The sequence below is a fragment of the Artemia franciscana genome, chromosome 3, assembly GCF_032884065.1.
Source record: "Artemia franciscana chromosome 3, ASM3288406v1, whole genome shotgun sequence".
Lineage (NCBI taxonomy): Eukaryota > Metazoa > Arthropoda > Branchiopoda > Anostraca > Artemiidae > Artemia > Artemia franciscana.
In genome coordinates this window covers 12596571-12620393 of record NC_088865.1, presented here as the reverse complement: position 1 = coordinate 12620393, position 23823 = coordinate 12596571, and the positions used below count along the sequence as shown (strand labels likewise).

Sequence of the window (23823 nt, the reverse complement as noted above, 5' to 3'; positions counted from 1 at the left end):
CATCCCGTTTCTGATTTTGCTGACACTGCCTTTTGTTAACCTGCATACACACATTTTCTTGTTTATTTATTTATTATATATATATATATATATATATATATACATATATATATATATATATATATATATATATATATATATATATATATATATATATATATATATATATATATATATATATATATATATATATTAGTCAAACAGTCGCTGGAAGTTACGCATTAATACCATTAGCCTTAGTAATAGTAGTATCCACATAGAGTACATATTTGTTAAACTTTCCCCTCAACCTGCCCTGAAAGTTTAAACCAAGTACCCCGTTTTGAGTTATTGCTGATACGTCCTTTTGTTAGCCTGTATACAAATAGTGTGTTTCAATGTAATTAAACATCCTCTTCAGCATTTCTTGAAAATTGCTCTTTAAAACCCATAGCCGTGATAGTAGTATTAGTAGTGGCATTAAAACCGGTAGTAGGTGTAGTATGTATATATAGTACGTAGTATGCTGAAGCATTAGCAGCTGTAGTACCTTTGGTTGGTTCAACATCCCTCTTAATATACGCTGAAAGTTTCATCTTGATCCTCAAAACTGTTTCTAAGCTATATCTGTTATGTCCTTTGAATAGCCTGCAATAACATAGTGTATTTCGATTTATTTCAACATCCTCCTCAACATTCCCTGGAAGCTTCACCATAATATTTTTAGCTTTAGTGGTGGTACCAGTAGTAGTAGTAGTAATCGTGGCAATAGCATTAATAGCAGTTGTAGTAGTTGCAGCAGTAGTGGTAGTACCAGTTTTAGTAGTAGTAGTAGCAGTAATCTGCACATAGTGCCGTTTGGTTAGTTCAACATACCCCGCAACATGCCATGAAAATGTCAACTTAATGCTTTTAGCCTTTCCTCAGATATTATATAAGTGCTTTTTTTCGTGAGGAAAAGTTCTTTGCGATCGCCAAGTTTGTGCCCCTTGCCACAAAAGATGATGATATTCTCTCTGTTAATTCCAAATTAGTCAGTGCCAAGCGATATGGTCAATCTGAGACAATCAAACTTACCTTTAGTGACGCTGACTCCCGAAATGCAGCAGTCAAATATGGGTTATTCATTGATTATACTCACATCAAAGTCCTCCCATTCAGACAAATTCCCAAGCGATACTTCAAGTGTCAGTCATTTGATCATCTTGCTAAAGATTGTACCAATAGCATGCGATGCTCTAGATGTGCTGGACCCCACGAGAACAGTAGAAAAAGCTCTTGCGATACCCAAACAGTGAAATGCGCTTTGTGCCTTGATACTAATAATAGCCACCCTAGCTTTAGTTTACAGTGCCCAGCAGTCCGACGAGCAATGCAGAAAGTTTCTCCTCAAACAAGAAAATGAATGAACTGTCTATATTTTGCCGCAATGTTTACGGCCATAATGCTGCCAAATTGGACTACGTCAAGAACTTGTGCCTCGCATATAATATTGTTTGCGTCCAAGAACACTTGTTAACTACCGATAACTTTGGGCTCTTTCAGTCGGTTCCTAATAAATCCGTGCACATTCATGAGGCTAAGTGCTCTAGCGCCAGGGGCCGACCTAGTGGTGGACTTGTAATATTCGTTGACGAGAGCATAGACTGTCGAAAACTTGAGTCGTGCGATTTCTATATAGCAGTCGAGTTTCCAGGCCCAAGTTCTTTCACGCTAATCAATGTATACCTACCAACTAACATGAACACGGATCGTAGTGAAAAACGGTATGCCGAGGCTTGCGGTCGAATTGGAAGGCTACTCCGTGGGCCTGGAAGCTCGCGTTTTTTAGTCTGTGGTGACTTCCAGTGTGACCCCTTCTCGAAAGGAAAGTTACAGGACGTTCTTATGGCATGTATTCCGATTGACTGTTCTCCGTATATTAAAGATCAAAACTTTACGTTCATTCACAATTCAGGAAGCACAAGTAATATTGATCACGTCTTTTCTAACTTTTCTATTCCCTCGCCTGTACATGTGGATTCAGAGCACACCGCAAGTGATCATCTTGGTCTTAAGTTTAATGTTCCTTTTAGTCACGATGTGAAATCAAAAAGGCCAGATTATACAGAAAAACGCGAGTGGAAAAAGATTAACCTCAGTCTGTACCAGTCGACGTGTGACGAAATTTTGGACAAAATAAAAGTCCCGTTCCAGCTTCTTGTCCATGGGTGCGATGACAAGATTGCACTCAATACATACTGCGCTGAAATAACTCACGCGCTAAAACTTGCTGAGTCTGCAGCTGTACCTAGTGCAGTTATTAGGAAAGGTACAAGGAAAAGAGGATGGAGTGACCATCCTTACGTGAAGCATACCAAAAGGAGGTCTAAGATGTGGTATTCTGTGTGGCGCGACTCTGGCAAGCCGAGGACCGGCACTGTCTTCAATCTCTTTCGCAAAACAAAAAGAGAATACAAAGCATGTGTGGATGAGCTGAAAGTGAAGGAAGCAGAAACTGCTTCGGAAGAGGCTATCCGTGACCCACAAAATATGTGGAAAGAATTCAAAAGTAGTAAAGTCCAGTCCAAGCCATGTGCCATGATACCTGAGGAACAGTGGATAAGACATTATTCGAAGGTCTTCGGGTGTAAAGATACTCCCTTGGAAAAGGAATATGATGAATCGCTTAAATCGCGTCTTGATTTACTGCTGAAAAAGAGAAACTATTTTTTTGTATCCGTGAGTGATGTTTTGAGGGCTGTTTGCCAGTTAAAGGTTAACAAGGCTCCAGGTCTTGATGGTGTCAGTAGTAATCATCTGCGCAATGGTTCACCGCTTTTGATCCAGCATGTGCAACTACTTTTTCAGATGTGTATAGATAGTGCCACCGTCCCCAAATCGTTTTGTACCGGAGTCGTTACAAACTTCCTGAAGAAAGGAAAAAACGCAAATGAGTGTGGAGGCTACAGGCCGATTACTGTCTCAAGTACATTGAGCAAGGTGCTGGAAAAATTGGTCCTTCGCGAAGTTATATCGAAGTGTGTGATAGACTACAGGCAGTTTGGGTTTCGAAAGCATCTCAGCTGTGCTTTCGCCCATAGACTTCTAAAGCGCATTCTTGCCAAAGCTGATTCACTTGAGTTATCCGTACATATATGTAGTGTTGACATTTCCACTGCATTTGATTCAGTAATCCAGTCTGCTGTGTTCCGCACCTTGCTAGATGCCAGTGTGAACGCCCATATAGTAGCTATGTTATCATTTTGATACTCTAATATAACTTGGGCTTGAAAAACTCAGTGAGCCCGTTAAACTAAAGAGAGGACTTTGACAAGGTTCCGTCTTAAGTCCGATATTATTTAACACTCTGACTTCTAAGGTTACGAAACCAATTTCTGACGGGCTAAGATTTGATGCTTGTGATTTGAGTTTAATAAGCTATGCTGATGATTTACTTATGTTGAGATTTTCATTGAGTGTACTGCAAGATAATTTAGATGAGCTTGTATCTGGTTATAGCGCTATTGGTCTACAAGTTAATGACCAGAAAACTGAATTTCTGGTTTTCAGCTCTGCGAAACAAGAGGCAGCAGCACCAACTGTATCCGTAGATGGTGCTATTATCGCACCGTCTTCTTCGCTCAAGTATTTAGGTCTTCGGTACGGCCGAGATATGAAAACTACAAGAACTCTTTGCCTTGATACCCTTGTGTCTAACCTGCGAGTGAGCTATGCTAAACTAGCCCCGCTGAAGTATTCTTACAATTGGCAAATTTTGGCGAGGATGTACAGAGCAGTGGCATTACCACATGTCCTTTACCTTTCCCCGCTTTGGGAATGGTTCACAGAAACAGAGAGACTAAAAGTTAGGTCCGCGTTTTGTAGATATTTGAAGTTTTTGATAAGCATTCCGCTATTCGAGAGAAACTCATTTCTTTTGAATAAGTATCAAATTCCAGATCCCCGTGAAGCTGTGGCAGAGCAGGAAACTAATGCTAGAAAAGGTGCCCTTGAGCATCTTTATAATTTCCTGCCGTTGCACGTCATATATGAGCTATGAATGTGTATAGTGAATGTAATCTAATCGTTTAATTTTTAAGTATTGTTTTTCGCCTTTTTCTTTTTCCTTTTTATTTTTTTTTCTTTATACTCCGCCATGTTGTTGTTCTGATGGTGGGCTAAAATAAACTATCTATCTATCTATCTATCTATTGCTTATTTGTCTGTTTGACAACCTCCATGTGCATAGTCTGTTAATTGAAACTTCCCCTAAAAATTCCCTGTTAGTTTCACTTTAATACCACTAGCCTTACTCGTACCAGTAACTGTAGTAGCAGTAGTACACAAAAAGCTTTGTTATTTGAATATGCACCTCAACAAACCCTGAAAGTTTCAAGTTGATATTTTAAGCTATTTACATGGTCTTAGTGTCTTAACTCCCTTCTCAAACCACAATGAAAGTTACAACTTGATACCTTAAAGTGGTCCTGGGCTATTGCTGATGCGTCATTTTTACCATGTGCATGTACATTTAGTTCAGCATCCTCTCAATATTCCCTGAAATTTTCACACTAACACCTTTAACTTTAGTAGTATCATACAAATGTTGCCTTTTCCTTAGTTCAACATCCCCCACAACAAGCCCTGTAAATTTCAACTTCATAACCAAGCTGCTCCTATGATATTGCTGACACACCCTTTCGGACAACTGGGATTCAAACAGTGTTATTATTTAGTTGAACTTCCCCCTCCGTATTTTATTAAATTTTCATTGTCACACCATAAGTCTTAGGGGTATTAGTCATAAAAGGAGTAGCAGAAGTATTAGTAGCAGTAGCATTACTAGTTGTAGCATTACTAGTAGTAGCATTAGCAATAGTAGTAATAGAAGAAGTAGTTGCACCAGAAGTATTTCTAACCCTTTAACAACCTGTATGCACGTAGTGTGTTTTAACTAGTTTAACTTCTCCCTTGACATTTCCTAAAATTTTCACCTTATTACCGTTAGCCTTAGTAGTTTTCCTAGTAATAGTATTGTTTTAGTAGTGTAGTTGTTGTAGTAGTGTTTAACCTTTGTGGTTTTTGTAGAAAGTTTCTGCCACTTTTTGGTTCCTCCTTGTCTAATTTGTATTTTCAAGTCCAAAGATCTTGTAGCCTGTACCTTTTTCAAACTGAAATTTGTGTTTATTAAACATTAGTGTTAACATTACTTTGTCTATTACCTAAAAAGAAAACAGTGTTGCAGAAAAACACCAGAGGGGATAGAATATTTCAGAAAATTTGAGGATTGTCAATTTAACAGATTCCTGAAAGATTCTTTCACCTTGTTCTGTGTACTTTCTTTGAAATAATACAGAAAATTTGTCGGACTGTGGAGGAACTGTTCCTCTAGTAGGCCACCCACCAAACAATATAACTTTTATCAAAGTCTTAAAAATTGACAGTTTAACCTAAAAAAAAATTTGATAAGCAATTAAATATTGTACTACTTTTGGAATAGATGGCTCTAAAATATTCCCAAAAATGCTGCCGTCTTCAAAGAATATTTATATACCCTACTTTCCCTGATTGTAAAACACTATCTTTGGGGAATTTTATCAACGAATTAACGTCGTCAAAAGATTTTCTATCCTAGTCTAAAATTCAAAGATTTTTTCACCAAAATGGGTTGAATGAATGAATAGTACTTATTATCAAGCAAACTCTCACAACATTAAAAAACTGCTGAACTTGTTGCCTTCGGTCAACTAGCCTATATTGTATACAAAAAAGAACATAAGAGCAGTATTAGAACATAGCTTACACCGATAAACCAGTACACAAACATAAGTACATAAGTAAAATGTAAGTAAGTAAAAGTATGTAATATAAGTAAAATGAATAAAAAAATGAAAGCATCAGTAAAAACATAAGTGCATTATAAAAAACATGCAGCGATGAATTCAACTGGCCTGTCAAATAAAAATGAAACAAAAAAATAACACATTAACAATACACACGAGACATTAACTGATACATTACAATTTTCATTTGCTTATGATTTCAACGAACGTTGGCACAAAGCTCTTTCTATAATACGCAGTTCTTGCATTAATAGAATTTAAAACTGGGATTTTTGTGCTTTTGATCGGGGCTTTGGAGGGCAATAAGGGGCTGGGAGTATATATTGAGAGCGTGGATTACGATGCAGATTATTTCTGAAATTGGTACAAAGAGTAACACGTCGGACTACCAAGGTAGGAGGCAGAATTCCTTTAGGAAGAGAATGTAAGGCACTTTACCTTGACCGTAAATAAATATCAGGGCTCTCTTCGGGATAATTTTTAGCCTATCAGATTGATCAACTAAGTCAAAACGCACCATGTGTATCAAAATTATCAAAAGTACGTCTGTGCAATATCCCTGGAACAACTAAGGGTATTACGTTGAAACTGCCAGGGCACGTTTTGGGTGTGTTTAGCTAAACGAAAAAACACTGTGTGCATCGAAAGCTGTCAAAAGGGCATGTTTGTGATATTTCAGGGGCGGCTATAGATAGTAAGTTGAAATTAACTGGGTGTGTTGATGGGAATTTTGAACTAAATAAAAAGAAACTATGTATATCCAGATTCTCGAAAGGGTGCACCTGGAAAGATTGGTATTAAGTTGAAATTTTTGGCGAATGCTTAGGTGGATGTCGGACTAAATTAAACACTATGTGCTTTCAGGTTGTTGAAAGTTTGTATCAGCATTATCTCAGGAACTGCTGACGGTACTACGTTGAAAATTTCAGTGCCAATACTGCTACTACGAAAAGTTAACTACTTGTGACTGTGACTACTTGTTCCTGGGACTGCGACTACTTGCAACTGCTTCTTTTATTAGTACTTTATTTTTTAAATGTTGAAAAAAAAACATTGTCTACCTTAACTTGTCTACCGTAAAAACATTGTCTACCGTATTATTTTCATTATCTATAGCTGGTTGTTATACAAAATTAATTGTAAAAAATTTCATGCTTGGGCTATTTTATTGTCACAGATGCTGGCAAAATCAAAATTACGCAAGAATGCAAAGCCAATTGTATATGCTGTTCAGAATTTTCTCTAATTGTATACCGCTCATCCTTCAATCACAAAATTCTTGATTGACCAATCAGAGTCAAGAGCTAGTGCAAAATTATTTTATAATTGTAGAAGATGGAAGCTTGAAACAAGAATAGAAAAGGTACTTTTCATCTCTTTCATTTTCAGATTTCAAAGTTGATTCTCTATCAAAAAAGAGTGAAAATCAAATTCAGATGCACAAGAAAAACCAAATCTAAGAAAAAGGAAGGAAAATACCATTTACCTTGAATCTTCCGATTCTGATATAAATGATATCAGTGATGAAGGTACGTCATTTAATTACAAATATCTTCATTTTCATAGGGGTTCACAGAAAGTTGAATATTGTTAGAATAAAAATGTCTTGGTTAACAAAGAGGTGAAATCCCCCATCCTCCTCCTTAAAACTGTTTCTTAGGAATATAATTTTGTTAGCAGTTGCCCAAAAATTGACTTTCATAGCTTGGAGACCTGATTGTTTTGACCCTTCTCTTCAATATCTAAAAAATTGGTGGAGGCGGGCTGTTGCCAATCAAGTGTCTTTTATGAGTGTTGAGGTCGAATTTGCCTTTCTTGTGCTCTACATGGCCGAAAGAGGCACACACATTTCTATTATGCTTCAAGGCACTCTTGTTTCACCCCGTTTAGTTTTTACGGAAAGAGACACCTTATATGATTACAAATTGCATGCTTTATTGTTCTTTTTAAGTATTTAAAGTGATTGGAGGGTACTCCTCCCTTCCCAAATCCTTTTCAGATTCCTGTCACCGTCAATCCCAAAGACAATCGATCCCAATTTCGAAATAACAATTTGGTTCACAATTATTGAAATGTCAAATAACTATTAGTCAAGGGATGACACGACCTGTTTTTCAAATAGGTTGTATTACTAAGAAGGGGGTATGTTTGATCCTGGGTATCCGAAAAGGGTAAATTATTAAGATTAGTAATTCAAGGAACGCTTAAGGAAATATTAAGCAAAATCAGAATGTCTGGTTAGAAGACAAGCAACAATGAGAATCTATATATAGAAGCCAGCAGGCAACAAAATAGGTAGCAGCTATATATGTTTAATGTTCAAAATCAACAGATTAGTGACAGTAGAAAAAATATAAGCTCCTTTTTGAACATTGAGCAAGCTATTGAATTTTTATATTCTTGGGGAGTTTGGATGCTAAGTGACTCTTGACTAGCAAGTACAATGGAAGAATTGAATAAACGGTATAGAGAGCTAATGATAGACATAAGAGAAAATACTAATTCTTGGTCTTATTCACAATATTGTGAACGCTTAGCCTATCACTATTATAGCCTTGCATGCTACTGTAATGATGAGCTGTTTAAGAAACATTAAGTTGATTTAGAAAGCGTAAAACAATACCTAGAAAAATGCTTAGAGAAGATTACTGAAGCTTCTCAAGATGGTTATTCAAATGAGATAAAAGAATTAAAGAATGAGGCTGAAAAATAGTTAGCAGAAGTAAATGAAGTATACCAGCAGCAGAAAAGTATGCTAACACAGTAAGGAGCTTCTAATATGAAAAAGTATATAAAGTTGTGTATTGTTTTAGGTCATATCAACCATATTCCTTTGCAACAATGCTTTGGCGAGAAGAATAGACAGCAAATTCAAAATATTCAGCTGTTAAGAGTAACTGACATGCTGGAAGATGTAATTACTGTACCTGAGTATAAGAATACCTTTATTACTGTAAAACAGTCTGATTATTTAGGTCAAGTGTATCAGTTGGCTGGCCAATCTGCAATGAGTGTGCAGTATCAGAGAATTAGTGACAATCTCAAAAAAACTGTAAATGCAACAGAGAAACATAATGATAAGAGACAGGAAATTAAAGATATTATCAGTAAAGAAATCGCTGAACACAAAAGTGATTTAGCACAAGCTAAAAGTCATATAGAAGAAAATTTTCATAGATCGCTTAGCACTATCGACGATGCTTATATTGAGGAAAAATATATAAAATATTGTTCAAGGTTTTTGCTACAGGAAACAAAAAATTTACTAAAAAAACTGACTGAAAGTAAAAATCGTAGTGTTATTCAAGAAATTTTTAATTCACTAGATGACATACAGGGTTTTAGCCAGATTCCTAGTCCTTTAAACCAACTTGAGTATTACACCCTTTTAGTGAAGCACTATAAATTGGTTAGGAAAAAAGATGAAAAAACTTTCATAAGTCGATTTAAAAAATTGTGCTTAGAACAAATAGTCGCATATATTGATTCTGCTAAAAAAGAGTTAGTGCTTCTAGAAACTTTTGTTAATTTTTTGAGTTTTTCTCAAAATCTTCAATCAATTATTGCTGAACTAGAATTAGAAGGTTTTTGTCGTGGTGATTTATCGTTTGATGAATTGATCAATAATATTATGAAGCTTGAAGTAGATATTTACGGTGAAAATCTTATAGCTGTGCAAGAAGCAGTAGATGACTTAAAGGAGGAAGAAGATCTTTTTTTAATAGAAAATTTTAAGGAAATTATAGGTGCTTATATAAAACCAGTAGGAATACAAGAAAGAAGAATAGATGGTCGATTAGTTGTTGAAGTGACAGGTAAGAACATTGTTGTCAGTGAAATTTTACAACAATTAAAAGATAGGCTTTCAGAAAAACCCAATATAGTAGAAGTACGTTTTGTTGGTGCTGATATTATACATATTGATACAAACTTTAAAAGTGAAGTTTGGCATGGAAAGAATGTAGTTATTTTAACAAAAACAATAAAAGTACATGATAAAGTATCCTGGGATGTATCTGGGAAAGATAACAATCATACCTATTCCGATAATGCAGGTACTGGAAAAGATGGTCATGGTAATCAAGGAGCAGATGGTTATCCTGGGGAAAGTGGTGGCAATGTTTTAATTTTAGTGGAAAAGATAGAAGGCCAAGAAAACTTTACCATTATTTCAAATGGTGGAAAAGGTAGTGCAGGTCAAGATGGTGGAAATGGAGAAAAGGGTAAGGATGGAGTAGGTATTACCTACTCTTCCTTTAGTTTATTATTTCCTTCAGTTGTAAAGTTTGGTGCTAAACGAGAAACCAGAAAGGAATTAGTTTCAAAAACTATTGAGAAAATAAAGAAAAATTCCTTGATGATAAAAGATGAATTGTATGAAAACGATAATGTTTTTATAGAAGTAACAACAAACCAAGGAAATCAGGTAACTTTTTCTTATTGTTGTGGTAGCTTGTCATCACGCTATCAAGCTTTTCTTCTCTATAAAGGATCATTAGGGCAACCTGGAAGGCATGGTGGAGAATATGGTTTAGGTGGTCAAGGAGGATATGCCGGAAAGATAATAGTAAGAAATCTAGGAAATAGCAGCCAGGGGTGTGGTATTATGAAAAATACCAACCAAGGAAGAGAAGGAGAGAATGGAAAGGGAGGCCTATATGGTATCCATGGGAAAAATGGCTGGGATATGGGTTACTTGGACTATCAATTTTGGAAAGAAGTCAAGTTTTGTGGTAAAAATCAAAACAGTAAATGTACACTAGAATATTATGATTATGATGATGTAAGTGGTCGAGTGTGGTGTCCATATAAGAACAAATATGCTGACATCAAGGGTACCTTTATTGAAAATAAAAAGCAAAAAACGTATGAAGAAAGAAAAATTACCAGACAAAACAATGACCGGCAACATCATGCGCAAGCTATAAGGAAAAAAAACATTTCACAAAGCAGCATTTTAGATAATTATTCTCATCACTTTGGCTCTATAGAAAGAAGTACGTTGCGGAATTTACAATCCAATTTGGAGAATACGAAACAATACGCTTTGCAAGCAATTCTTGAAAATCAAGAACAGCAAGAAAAGCAAACTACAGAATTAGGAATTAAGCGTCATTCTCCTTACCAAAACAAAAGTAAGCATCTTAATGATATCTTCATAACAACATCTAGTATCACTAACAGAGATATTATTGATGTTGAAAGTTTTATTGATAAGCTAAAAAAAGAACCATTGCTGCTAGACAATTGGTCTCAGTTAAAAAAGGCAGAACTGAATTTATCTCAGCTTAGTCAGTTATTTTTAGTTTTCGAAACCATAAAAGGTAGCCCTCCTGAAACGAGTAGCTTACAAAATAATACAGAGCTACAAGACATAGAGAAGCTTTTGATTGATAAGTATAGATTTGCTACATTGCAAGAAATTTTAAAGCAATTACCACCTTATCAGGTTACAGATGGTGTAGAATTAACACCTGAAAATGCAGCAAGATATCTCATTGAAGCAAAAGGAAATGATAACAATATTTCTCACCATATTTTAGGAACTTTGAATCAGTATCTTTATAAAAATAGTACAGAACAGCGTAAGAAAATTTCTAAATTCGGTAAGGAAGAACTACAGAATATAGAGAATAAAGCTTTAAAATACTTAATTATAGCGTTTGTTTCAGAAGTAGGAAAATCAAAAGAGGAACATACAGATGTTAAAAAATATTATAAAGAATTTCTAGAAAAGCAAGAACGCAGTTTGAATATATTCTTTGAAACGTTTAAAATTGAGTTATCTCAGCCAAGACATGCAGAAATATTTGATTTATGGATTAAAAGTGTGAAAGACAAATCTTTAATAAGTAAGCTGGAGGAAAAAATACAAGAAGATAATTTTCTAAAAGTTCATTATGATCGTTTTAATAAGCAGTTTGAGCTAGAGTATGATTGGGATAAGTGTTGTAAAGACCAAGCTATTCTAAAAGAGTATAATGATTATATTCAAGAAAAAGACCTATTATCAGGAAGTTACAGAGAATTATTAGCCTACATTTTTGATATTAATATCAGATTATATACTGAAGATCTAGATAATAGGCTGTCCCTACAAGATACTCACAATCCCTCGTCTAAAAAAGCCATTCATGTACTGCAAAGAAATAATGAATTTATACAATTAGAAGTTGATAAAAACTACCTTAAACTAGAAGAAGAACGCAAAAAGGAAGATAATCTTTATGCACAGATTTTCGCAAAAATTGAGCCACTTGAGCAAAAACAAAAATTTGATGAGTATTTGCAAGGAAAGGCTTTTTTATCTGATAACAACATTTTAGAAGATAAGGAGCCAAATAAATCTTTTTACAATGTACAAAATGAAAAGGAAAATATAGAAAAGATCATTGAATACTTTCCTGAAGAAGAAAAGCAACAGTTCAGAGCGCGGCTGAAAAAAATTACATCTAAATATATTGGTCAGCAAGGGATTTTGCATAATATATCGAAGCGTTTTTCTAGTGGAGGAAAACATGTATCATATCAAGAATTGTGCTGTCTAATAAATTCAATTCTAACTTCTGTTGTTGAAGACAAAAAAGAGTTGAATATCTTTTGTTGGATAGTTGCTGCTTATCCTCAAAAAAATTGGATAGACGAGTTGATATTACTGCAGCTAGAGAACTGTTTCAAGAAGCAGTTAGCAGAGAAATCTAAATGGAGAGAGTATTTGTCAAAAATAGAAAATAAGGACATTTTATTGTTATTTAATGTAAAGTTTGATAAACATAAATCAAGTAGTTCTCTTTCTACTCAATGTGTTGAAGATACTCTGCGTTTATTAAGTAATATTCCAAACGAGACAGTTAATTTAGAAGGACTGGAGTTATCTGAATGGCCTTACGCTTTAAGAGAAAAATACTGGACATGCAAGCTATCAAAATTAGTAGATTGGCGAAAGGGCGGCTTACCAAAAGCTTCTTACTATCTTTTATCTATAGAAAATATTTTTGGCACTTTCTTAGCGGAGAAATTTATAGAGACTATAGAAAACAAAAAGCAAGAATTGTCATCTGATAAGCTTACTAACATTTTGTCTAACTTTCATAATGAAAAATGGAACTTATGTGAAGAAGAGTTAAATACCCTTATACCTTATTTATTTATAAATAATACCTTATTATACCTTATACCCTGGCCATTGAGCCTTCTTTTTAATAGTTGTAGCATTGATGAGTGGGAAAGGAAAATGCAGCAGAAGTTTACTGCTGATAAAGAAGAACGGAAGATCACGCAGTTAGTTGAACTAATTAAAGGTAATGCTAATACTTCGAAAGAAATTTTACACAAATTGCCAAAAATTAAGAATCATTTTGAAAGTATTGATAAGTATATAATTGCTGGAAAACCTGTTGCCAGTTTTACAGAAGATGATATTAAAAATTGGGTAAAAGAATTTGAGGGTAGAATTGGGGAAAAAAAGCAAGATATTGAAAAGGAAATGCTTGCTGTAATAGAAAGAGCGATAGTGCTAACGAAAGAAATTAAGCTTCGTGACACTCAAAAATTAACCGTATTAGCATTACTAACAAATGATCGTAGCACCCTAGCACAGGTGTCTACTGGAGAGGGAAAATCGTTAATTGTAGTAGCAGCATCAATTATGAAAGCACTTTGTGGAGAGAAAGTTGATATTATCACTAGCTCTTCTGTATTGGCAAAACGTGATGCAGAGGGTAGTAGAGATATCTATAATTTGTTTGGTATTAATGTATCACATAACTGTAGTGAAGATATTGAAAAAAGAAAGCAAGCATATTCAGATAATCAGGTGGTATATGGTGATTTATCTAATTTCCAGCGCGATTATTTATTAGATACATTTTATGGGAAAAATATTTTAGGAGATCGTAATTTTAACAATGTAATGGTTGATGAAGTAGATAGTATGTTGCTCGATAAAGGTAACAATATGTTATACTTATCTCATGATCTGGCAGGCCTAGATAAGCTAGAATCTGTTTACATTTACATTTGGCTGTGGATTAATAGACCAGCTAGAGATAACAAAGAACTTTGCTATGCTTTTGATGCTAAAGCAATTAAAGAAGCAGTGGTAAGTGATTTATATGGATTGGTGAAAAAAGATGATATTGGAAAGCTTGAGTCTGAATTTAGCGAGCAGCGAAAAAATATTATGTGGGAACGTTTAATCGAAGCTGAGGTGTTAGATGATCAGGGCAAATTGTTAAAAGGAAACATTAATGACAATGAGCTTAATAAAATACTTTCACCTGAATTTAATTGTTACAAAGATCGTCTTCATTACCTTTTAAAAGAATGCATTGAAAGAGAAAAATTTATACATGTACCTAATCATCTAAGGCCCTTTATTGAACAGCACTTAGAATCTTGGATTAATAGCGCTATAACTGCGTTCTTCATGAAAGCTGGAGAGGATTATGTAGTGGATGTAGATAAAACTGGATGTAGTCCAGATCGTAACCCTAATATTACAATTCTCGATAGAGACACAGGAACAGATCAAGCGAATTCTCAATGGAATGAAGCACTACACCAATTTTTACAACTCAAACATGGGTGCAAATTGTCTTTGCAGAGCTTGAAAGCTGTTTTCATTTCCAATGTTTCTTTCTTTAAACTCTATAGTAATTTATACGGGCTTACAGGTACTTTAGGATCGAAAATAGAAAGAGATTTATTGCAGAAAATACATGGGGTGAACTTTGTGACTATCCCTACAGCCAAATCTAAGCAGTTTCATGAGGAAAAACCTATTCTTTGTAATGGCAAAGATGAGTGGATTGGAAGCATATATAACGGAGCCAAACAGTTAACTGAAGAAGAAAAACGATCTGCTTTAATCATCTGTGAAACAGTAAATGATGTAGAGATTTTATACAAAGCTTTCGGAGGAAAGGATGCAAAACATGTTCATACATATACACGGGATTACGAAGAGTTCGACAAAGGGTTTGAAATTGTTCAAGATAACAAAGAGTTGGGGCAAGGAGAAATTATTATTGCAACAAACCTTGCTGGTCGTGGGACTGATATAAAAATTACAGAAGAATTGAGGAAAGCAGGAGGATTGCATGTTTGTTTAACTTACCTACCTAGCAATATCCGAGTTGAACAGCAAGCTTTTGGGCGAGCATCAAGAAGTGGAGACCAGGGTTCTGGTCAATTAATCATTATGGATTCAAAAGGGCAAGAATATAGTAACTCAAAAATACTTGAGTTAAAGAAAGAGCGTGACGCGGAAGAATTACATCGTATATCTGACATTAAAGCTTACTATGATACTCAGATTACTATGGAAGAAAGCTGTTTGAAAGCATTCAAAGAGCAGTACGAACAAATCAAGAAAGACATTGATGATAAAAAAGTACCTATTGAAGTTAAAGAGATTTTATTACAGAGTTGCTTGGATAAATGGGCTTTCTGGTTAGATGAACACACTAAATATGTAAGAAATTTGGCTGGTGAAGAGGATAAAAGAAATCTTCACAACCTACTGGATAAATTTATCTCACAATTAAAGAATCTAGATACTGGGTATAGCAAAAAGTGCTTATCTTCAATTGTTGAACATGATAGCACAAACAGGTTAGCCTGGTTTAAAGAAAATCCAATTCAAATGATTAAACTTGGAAAGTATCTCTCTCAAAATGAGGAATATAAGAATGCTCATAAAATTGCCATTGAACTGTTTGATGAGGTGATTAAAAAAGAGCCATATTTTTGTGAAGCAGCACGTTATTACAAGGCATTTGCATTAGTAAAGAAGGTTGATTTGGAACAAAAGCCTTTAAAGGAAAAAGATGAGAAAGTTTTGAAAGAATTTAAGCAAGAGTTACGAGAAGCTGCAAGGCTTTTAGATGAACATAGTAAATTTGCTATCAATGCAGCAGGTATTATTGGTAAGATTAAGAAGAATAATAACGAAAGCATCATTCAAATCGACGCCTATGAAGAACAGCAAAAGAGCTTGGCTAACCTTTATTATATGTTTTCACGGTCTATAGATGATATTTTTGGACACACTATTACTCCACAATCTTTTGCTAATGATGATATTAAGGAAGAGCTGGCTGAAAGTCTATATAAGGATCTTCTTGAAAAAGACATTCTAGAAAAGCCGAGAGTAAAAAAGAACATCGCCGAAGAAGAGTTGAAAGTCATCAGTTCTAGCTATGGAGTATCAGTTAAAGAATTAAAAGACTTTCTTTTCGAGTACAAAGGAAAAGAAATTAATGAAAAAGAGTTTCAAAAATCATTGAAGAAAGACATAAAGCTACCTGACCGAAAAGCATTTTGGAAGTTGCTTATTCAAGGAGAAGTCCTAAGTGAAGAAGTTAAGTGTGTTGTAGTTAATAATGAAAAATTGAAAGAAATAGATCCTTCATTATTGGATCATCTGAATGGAAAAATAAACCAAAAAGAGTTAGAAAAGCAAACTCTAGAGCTCAATAATGAACAGATTCTTTTAAACGCAGAATGGGTTACGCAACAAAAAAATAAAGGTAATATTTTTAAAAAAGATGACTTTATAGAGATTGTAGGCAAAGACAAATATAAAGTATTGAAAGAGAGAGGAGTACTTTCATGTAACAGAAAAGCGCATATAGACCCAAGTAAAATTGAATCTATAACTTTTTCTTGTTACGATTCCATTACTCTGGAAGACTTTACTAAAGTAAATATCACTAAAAGTGAAGCTGAAAACATTTTAGTAAAAGTAGCTAAACAAAAGGTCATTGAAAAAAAGGATGGCTCAGAAAATAATGCTTATGGACTAAAGATCAAATTTGATGAAATCAAACAAGTTCAGCTTTCTTTCTGTCCAGTTTATGAGAATGTCCTAAAAGGACTATTATCTACATGTTTTACCTATAGAATAGCTCTTCAAAAAATTGCAGTGCAGCTAGAAGAAAAAAACTTTCCTGTTCGTCTGCAATTAATAACAAAACCACATCAAAGTTTAGTCTTGGAATTATTAGAACAGAAGATTATCAAACCTACTATGGTAGCAACTAAAGATGAAGACTTAGAGGAAAAGTTGAAGAGTATATATAGTCAAAAAATGACTAAAGATAATTTTAAATGTATACTTTCTCAAAGTACACTCATTCCAGAAGAGTGTATAGAAGAGCTTTTTGGCTTCTTGGTTAAGAAACGATGGATTACCAAGTACGATCCAATGCAGTCTATACAAGATGAGGGTATTAGAGCTATTAGCAAGGAAAACATTAAAAATGCTGGTGAATCTTTATTACAAGATCTTTATTATATTAATAGTCCTGACAAAAGACAAAAACCTTTAAACTTTTTTCCCGAAGGAAGCCATGAAAACGTACCGACCAAGTCGCAAAGTATTGATAAAACAGTGGAAAAAGTTTTAGACAATCAATTACAACTAGCGAAAAAAGATACAATTAAAAATATTGTTAGCACCTTGAAAAGGTCAAAAAGTTCATTAAAAGCTTTAAAGGTTCCTGATAGTAAAATCAAATCTCTAACTGAGTTTTGTGGTCAATGTGAATTTGCAAATATAGAGGAAGTGCATGTTTTTTCTCTAAATGGGTTTGATCAACTTCTACAGTTCGAAGAAAAGAGATGGACACAAGAAATGCTTATTAACACTGCAGTAGTAACTGCTATGGGAGTAAGCCAAATAGTTATAGGGGCTGTTATAGAGTTATACTCAGTGGGTGTGATGACTCATGTTGGTGCTGCATTTATTAATGAAGGTGTAAATGACCTCTTTTTTGCTGCTGGTGCTTTAAAGTCAGGTTATTTTAGCTGGGAAGATTATGGACAGTATAAGCTTGAGAACTTAATGGTTACAGCTGCCATTGTTGGTATGGGAGCTTACCTTTCGAGAGGTGCTAAGGTATCACGTTTTGGCCATAAACTAGCCGGACCTAACTTTGAATGTGGTAAGAAAGTAGCAGAAATGTCTGGAACTCAGCTTATTGAAACTACAGGTTGTAAAATAATCGGAAAAGAAGTTGCAAAGCGTATTACAGTAAAAACTATAGAAGGGGTAGCGCTTGGTTTAACTAATGCAGGAATTGACACGCTCTTTGAAAATTACCTTCAAGCATTATGTGAAGGCATAGCTTCTGAAATTTTATCAAATATTGAACAAAAGGTAGAGAAACATAATATTTCTGCAACCCTGAAGGAAATATATGAAACATTAGGGGAAGAAAAGGCAAAAAAAATAGTTAATGATCTAACCAAGAGTGCTTTCACTGAACAAAATTGCGTGGAAAAGCTCTTGCCTATAGCTACCACGATAGTTAGTAGTGTATCTCAAGGAATTGCAAAAGCTGTTGAAAAAAGAAGTACAACTTGCAATAAGTTAGCATTTCCTGCTCATACTATCATCAATTTGGTTGTTTGGACAGAACGTGTTGCTCATATTGCTCATATAACAACGATTACTGGTAAACTTTTAGATGATTTAGATAGAAAAATGAAAAACAAATCGAATAGTAATAAATTGAAAAAAAGTTCTGGACTAGATCAAAAACAAGAAGCAGAAAAAAGCTATGAGAGCTTTAAAAAAGAATTCATTGATCAGTGGAAATCACTGCTTTGCGAAAAAGCTGGACGAGTGATATCACAGCATATTGTAAGGCCTATTCTTAAAGAGAACGCTAATCATTTTGTTAGATATATTGGAAAAAAGGTACAAGAAGGATATCAATCCTATAAAGAAAGGGGTTACTTTGAACACTTTGGCGAATTAAAACAAAAGTATCAGGAAAAGTTATGGTATACTAGTGAACAACAGCACGGCAACACTTCTCAAACAGAAAGCCATATTACAGAAATCTATCAAAAAGATCTGTTGAAGTTGATGACTAAAACTAAAAATCCTAAATTGTTTGCAGACATAGTCCGAGAAAATATTCCAATGGATATGACATGTATTAGTGCTTGTACTCAAGTAATACATAAAGTGTTAGAAAAGCAAGGAATTAGAGGACTTACTATTATTATTGAAGGAGAAGGTGGTATAAGACAAAAATTCTCCTCTGCACCGGAAGGAGTAGAAGGATTAACTATTAAACTTGAGCTTAAAGATAACCATTTTCAACTTCATGGAAACAGTGTGTCAGAAAATAATACAAATAGTGAATCAAGAAATAATTGCTTATTTGAGGCTGTATCAGAACAAATATGCCTTAATATGACACAAGAGAATTTCAGAGCTAATATAGCTAACCATATTGAGCAAGATCCAGAAATGCATTATCATATCCGGCAAGGCCGGCACCAACTTCCTATATCTCTTGGTGCATTTGGTGGTGAAAAATACAGTAAGGACAGGTTACGTGCGCGTGGTTGTGATATTAAAGCTGATGATATTAAGAATACAGAATGGAAGCCCTTAAGCAGAGGACGTATTGATGAGCCAATTGAATACAAAGAAAAAAAACAAAAGCAACTTGAAAGGTTGCCACAAGATATCAAAGAAAAGCTCGGATCTACTTTAACACTACATCATATCATTCCACTGTCAAAAATTAGGGATTTTCTTATAGTAGCTGAAAAGGGAGGAGATCGTGGCTTGGACGCGATAATGGCATGGGCTAGTGCAGCTGGTTTATCAGATGAGTGTAAAACTTCTCTTGTACAATCTATTAAATCTCGGAGTTCTCTTGATTCAAATCATTTACATATAGAAGCTTTCAAAAAGCTATTTTGGCCAAAATTTAACTTGGTTTTAGGACCAAGTTTTGATCGGGCCGACGACCCCGGAGATAAAATTGAATTATTTTCAGGTTCTAAACATCCTGAAGGTCTACGTAAAATGGCTGAAAGTCTTGAGCCTATATGCGAAATTTTCGAGCATGTTATTGATTCCAAAAAGTTCAATCTTAGTAAGGATAAATTTAAGGAACTAATTTCCGGCTTAAATAAAATACGAAGTGACTTCACATCCAAAAATAAAGAAATATTTCCTTTTGAAGGAAACTGGCAGTATAATAAAGAGTCTGAAAAATTTGGACGTATATCAACAGAAAAACTCAAAAGTTTAGTAGACGGAACAAATACTAAATTAAAAGTGGTAAAAGAACAGGGAGGAGGAAGCTATAATAAAATTGTTCGTAAATCGAAGCAAGAAGATGTTGGTAAGGGTAGTAGGGAGCGTACTTGTTTATTACCCAAAAATGAGCCTAGTACTGGCTAAAAATGATATTTCCATAGAAAGAGCTAGAAGTAGCAAAGGGAGAGAAACCTAGTTGCTGTTTTCTCGAGATTTCTTTTTCAATAAATGAAAGGATCATATTTGAGATATTTTTGTGTTATGAAAAGAGAAATTTGGAACTATAAAATATCAAATGGACTGTAGACCACCTGCGAAAAGGGAGAAAATGGGTAAAAAGGACTAAAGAACGTATAAAATGGCAATATGTTACGCAAAGTTGCAAAACTCAAGTATATTTTCAGGCAATTAACGGGTCTGAAAACAGAAGAATTTAAAAAAAGAGTAAAAAAAAAGTAAGGCCAGTGTGGGATAAAGAAAAAAAAAATAGAAGAAAAGCCACGGCTCATATTGAGATGCTAGAAGACATGATTCTATGTGCTCTAATATATTACAGAACATACATAACGCATCCATTTTTGGGCGTTTTGTTTAATTCGCACAACTCAAATATTTGCCAAACATTTGAAGAAAATGGAGCCATTATTGGCCAAAAAATTACTATAAAAAAAGATAGATCGATGACGCCAGAGAGGATTTTGAAAATTTTAGGGGATGTAACAGAGCAACCGATACAGCGGCCAAAAGATAGCAAAAAGCGTAAGAAAAGTTACTCAGGAAAAAAGAAAACAATTACTATGAAAACTGAAATTGTGATTGAGGAAAATGGGCAAATTTTGTCAGTTTCAAAGTCACATCGAGGTCGAATGCATGATTTTCGCATAAGAAAACAGGAGAAATTGTTGACAGTTGATAGTATAAAATATGCCGATTCTGTCTATCAAGAATGGCAGAAATTGCAGAGCAATATACTGATTCCATACAAAAAAACCGCTAACGGAGGAGAAAAGGGAGCATAACCGAAAGTTGGCGTCGTTTAATATGAGCTTGGAAAATAAGATTAGAGAGATCAACATTTTTAAGTTTATGTCAAGTATTTACCGCAATTTTTAGAAGAAATATAATATTAGATTCGCTATTATCGCAGGTTTGGTGAATTTGAGGCACGGGTTTTACACCTGTCGGGTTGGGGATTTCTTATTTAATTATATTAGTTACTTGCTTCAAGTCGTTTCGCAGGGGGTCTTGTGTTATGCTATTTGACAATTTTGTAGCAAAACATTTATGAAGAAAGATGAGAAGGATGATCATGTAAATACTCACACTGGTAATAAACCTTATAAATACAAGCAGTGTAACATGCGTTTTGGTTCAAGAAAGAGTCTTAAAAAACATGAGAAAGTCCATACAAGGAATCGAGAAGAAAAGAAATTCAGAGAGAAGAAGTACAGCTGTAATATATGCAGCGAAGCATTCGCTGTCGCTGATTATCGTGATAAACATGTGGCTTTACATGCAAATCCTAACCCTTTCAGCTGCGAGTTCTGCAGCAAGAATTTCAACTACAAGAAAAACTTGGTTGCCCATGTGCAGCGTGTGCATCCCAGTTGCAATCCATTTAGATGTAAGCTGTGTAGTAAGACTTATGATACCATTAGGAAAATTGAGGTACACATAAACTCTCGTGCTTGTATAAAAAATTACAAATCTTATAAGAAGTCAAAAAATCAAGGTAAATCCATCGAGGTGGATGGAAGCACGAATGGTGGGAATCAATTTATATGCAATGTTTGCAATGAGGAGTTTTTGTCAATTGAGAAAATTCACGACTATTTTAACTCTTGCCATAGACTCTCTAAGTAGGAATTGATAATGGTATTAATTTGAATAAGATGAGTGAAGAAAGGCTTATTTTAATCTTTATATTTGGCCAAAAACTGATAACCCGTTTTCACATTAAATAAACTAAAACTGATAAAAAGGATGAACAATAATTATACCTTAAGTGAAAAGTTACAGAACAGGATTTTGTTTTCAGATAAATATAGTACGTCTGTTTTTGTTCTATTTTGCGGTCTGTATTCTCTTGTTGTTGTTCTAGGTCATGAAATGTAAGGATTTGATAATTAAGAATTGTACAATTTTAGTGCAATCGGTACAGCACGGATTAAGGATATGAATAATCTCTAGAATTCAGCATAGTTTCTTTAGAATTTGTAATTGGCTCATTATTTTTGTAATACAAGAAATTGTGTTTTTGAAAATCATTTGTATATCTTGTCCAGAAGTAGAAGGTTTATTTTGGTTTGATTTACTGTCCATTTTGATATATTATTCAAAATTAATATAATTACTTGTATAGGTTTAATTGATTGCTTTTAATTGGGTACATTGTTTGATCAACTATTTAACACATTTTTAAATTTATTTTGCTACATTTATTCAATGCTATTTATTTATGTCATGATTTATTGATTTATGAGTTAAACATTTGCTGTGTTAGTTTATCTGGACCAACATATTGCTTTACACGCAAATCCAAACCCTTTCAGTTAGGAGTTTGCTGCGAGAGGTGCAACTATAATAAAACTTAGTAGCCCTGGAGGAGTTCGTGCATCCCAGCCATAATCTGTTTAAATATAAGCCGTGTTGTAAGATGCATGATTGTATGAGCAAAATTTAGCCTCGTATTAGCTCTCATGCTTGTGACAAAAAGAAAAATCTCGTAAAACTGAAAAAATCAGGACATTTCCGTCGAGGGTGATGGGAACATGAACATTGAGGAAAAGGCAAACCTATTTACTAATAATTTTAGTGACGAAAAGTTTTTGTTCGTTGAGGATTTTTAAGTAAGAATTACCTGTACTATAAGTTATGAAAAAACGGAGCACTGACATGTTTTTGGAAAAAAAATGATAAAAATTACCTCTCCGTAAAAGCTGAAGGAAAATAAAAAGCCTGTGGCTTTTTCCCTCCAGCAAAAATCCAAAGGCTTTTTACTGTGCTTTATATGCTTTTCATTTAGGGTTAAAAATTTAGTATTTTGTTTCTTATACTTTCCTCCCCCAATTTCTTGCTGATAGATTGTATATATCATTAATTGTAAAATGAATTGTAGTTTTCTTTGTTTTCAGTTTTTTCTTGTTCTCGATTAAAATGTTGTGTCGTAATTAAAATTTGGACCAAATTTGAAGTTTCAGTCTAAATTTTAGGTAGACTGCAGTTTTGTTGAACAAGTCCTTAATTATATATTTACTACGGAGTTTCGGTTGGAAAAATCCTCAGAAACAAGGATAATTATTCACATGAACAGAAATTAAGATTTAACCACCGAAATTCTATTTATACAAAATGAGGTACTTTTGTCAATATCCCACCCCCCTTAATGTGCGCATATATGGCCCAAACTATATATTTCCCATCTAATCTGTCACTTCTTTTTGTCTATTCCCTGACAAAGGTAAAATAAAAATGGCGAAAGAAACCGGTTAACAGTGCATCAATGCATGAATAACTTTAGTGGTATTGGATATACCATTCGAGTACCAACTTTTTTTTTCTTGTGGCTGTCCAGTCACATCTTCATATTTCTAAACGTTTGTAAATGCAACACAAACCCACTATATGAGCCTAGCCCAGTGGTTGGCAGAATTTGACTTCAGAGCCGCATGGCTCTTTGGCTCGTTCAGTGGGGAAGATGCAACAGGGGTGGATCCAGGGGGTGTCTTTAGCCCCCCCCCCCCAAGATTTTTCTGGCGTCCTCATTGTATTCTGTTCTTTTTTCGTCTTTACTCTTTTTTTACGTATACTTGTCAATTTGATTAATTATTCGTAGGTGATTTACCCAATTAACAACATAAAGCAAAGCTTCCCTATGAATTTAAAGAGCTAAGTTGAAACTTAAAACGAACAATAATTATATATATTCAGCCGGCTCAGTATATATCT

At 34.4% G+C, this 23823-nt stretch overlaps 3 protein-coding genes across 5 annotated transcripts in view; all 3 read left to right on the top strand.

The window, feature by feature from the left end:
- Nucleotides 1–23062, top strand: part of LOC136024893 (uncharacterized) — a 38769-nt gene extending 15707 nt beyond the window's left edge. For 2 of the 3 annotated variants that reach the window (XM_065700430.1, XM_065700431.1), the window contains exons 2-3: nt 7194–7333; nt 8618–23062. In XM_065700430.1, the coding sequence (XP_065556502.1) occupies nt 8707–20019 (11313 nt within the window). In that variant the 5' untranslated portion in view covers nt 7194–7333; nt 8618–8706 and the 3' untranslated portion in view covers nt 20020–23062. The remainder of the gene's footprint in view (nt 1–7193; nt 7334–8617) is intronic. The other variant, XM_065700432.1, reaches the window with a different exon arrangement.
- LOC136025465 (uncharacterized) lies at nt 1381–3228 on the top strand. The gene has a single exon (XM_065701496.1). It carries the CDS (start codon nt 1381–1383, stop codon nt 3226–3228), a length of 1848 nt encoding a protein of 615 aa, XP_065557568.1.
- LOC136025464 (zinc finger protein 583-like) lies at nt 21160–21738 on the top strand. The gene has a single exon (XM_065701495.1). The coding sequence runs from the start codon at nt 21160–21162 to the stop codon at nt 21736–21738; it is 579 nt and encodes a 192-aa protein (XP_065557567.1).
- Nucleotides 23063–23823: the final 761 nt, after the last annotated feature.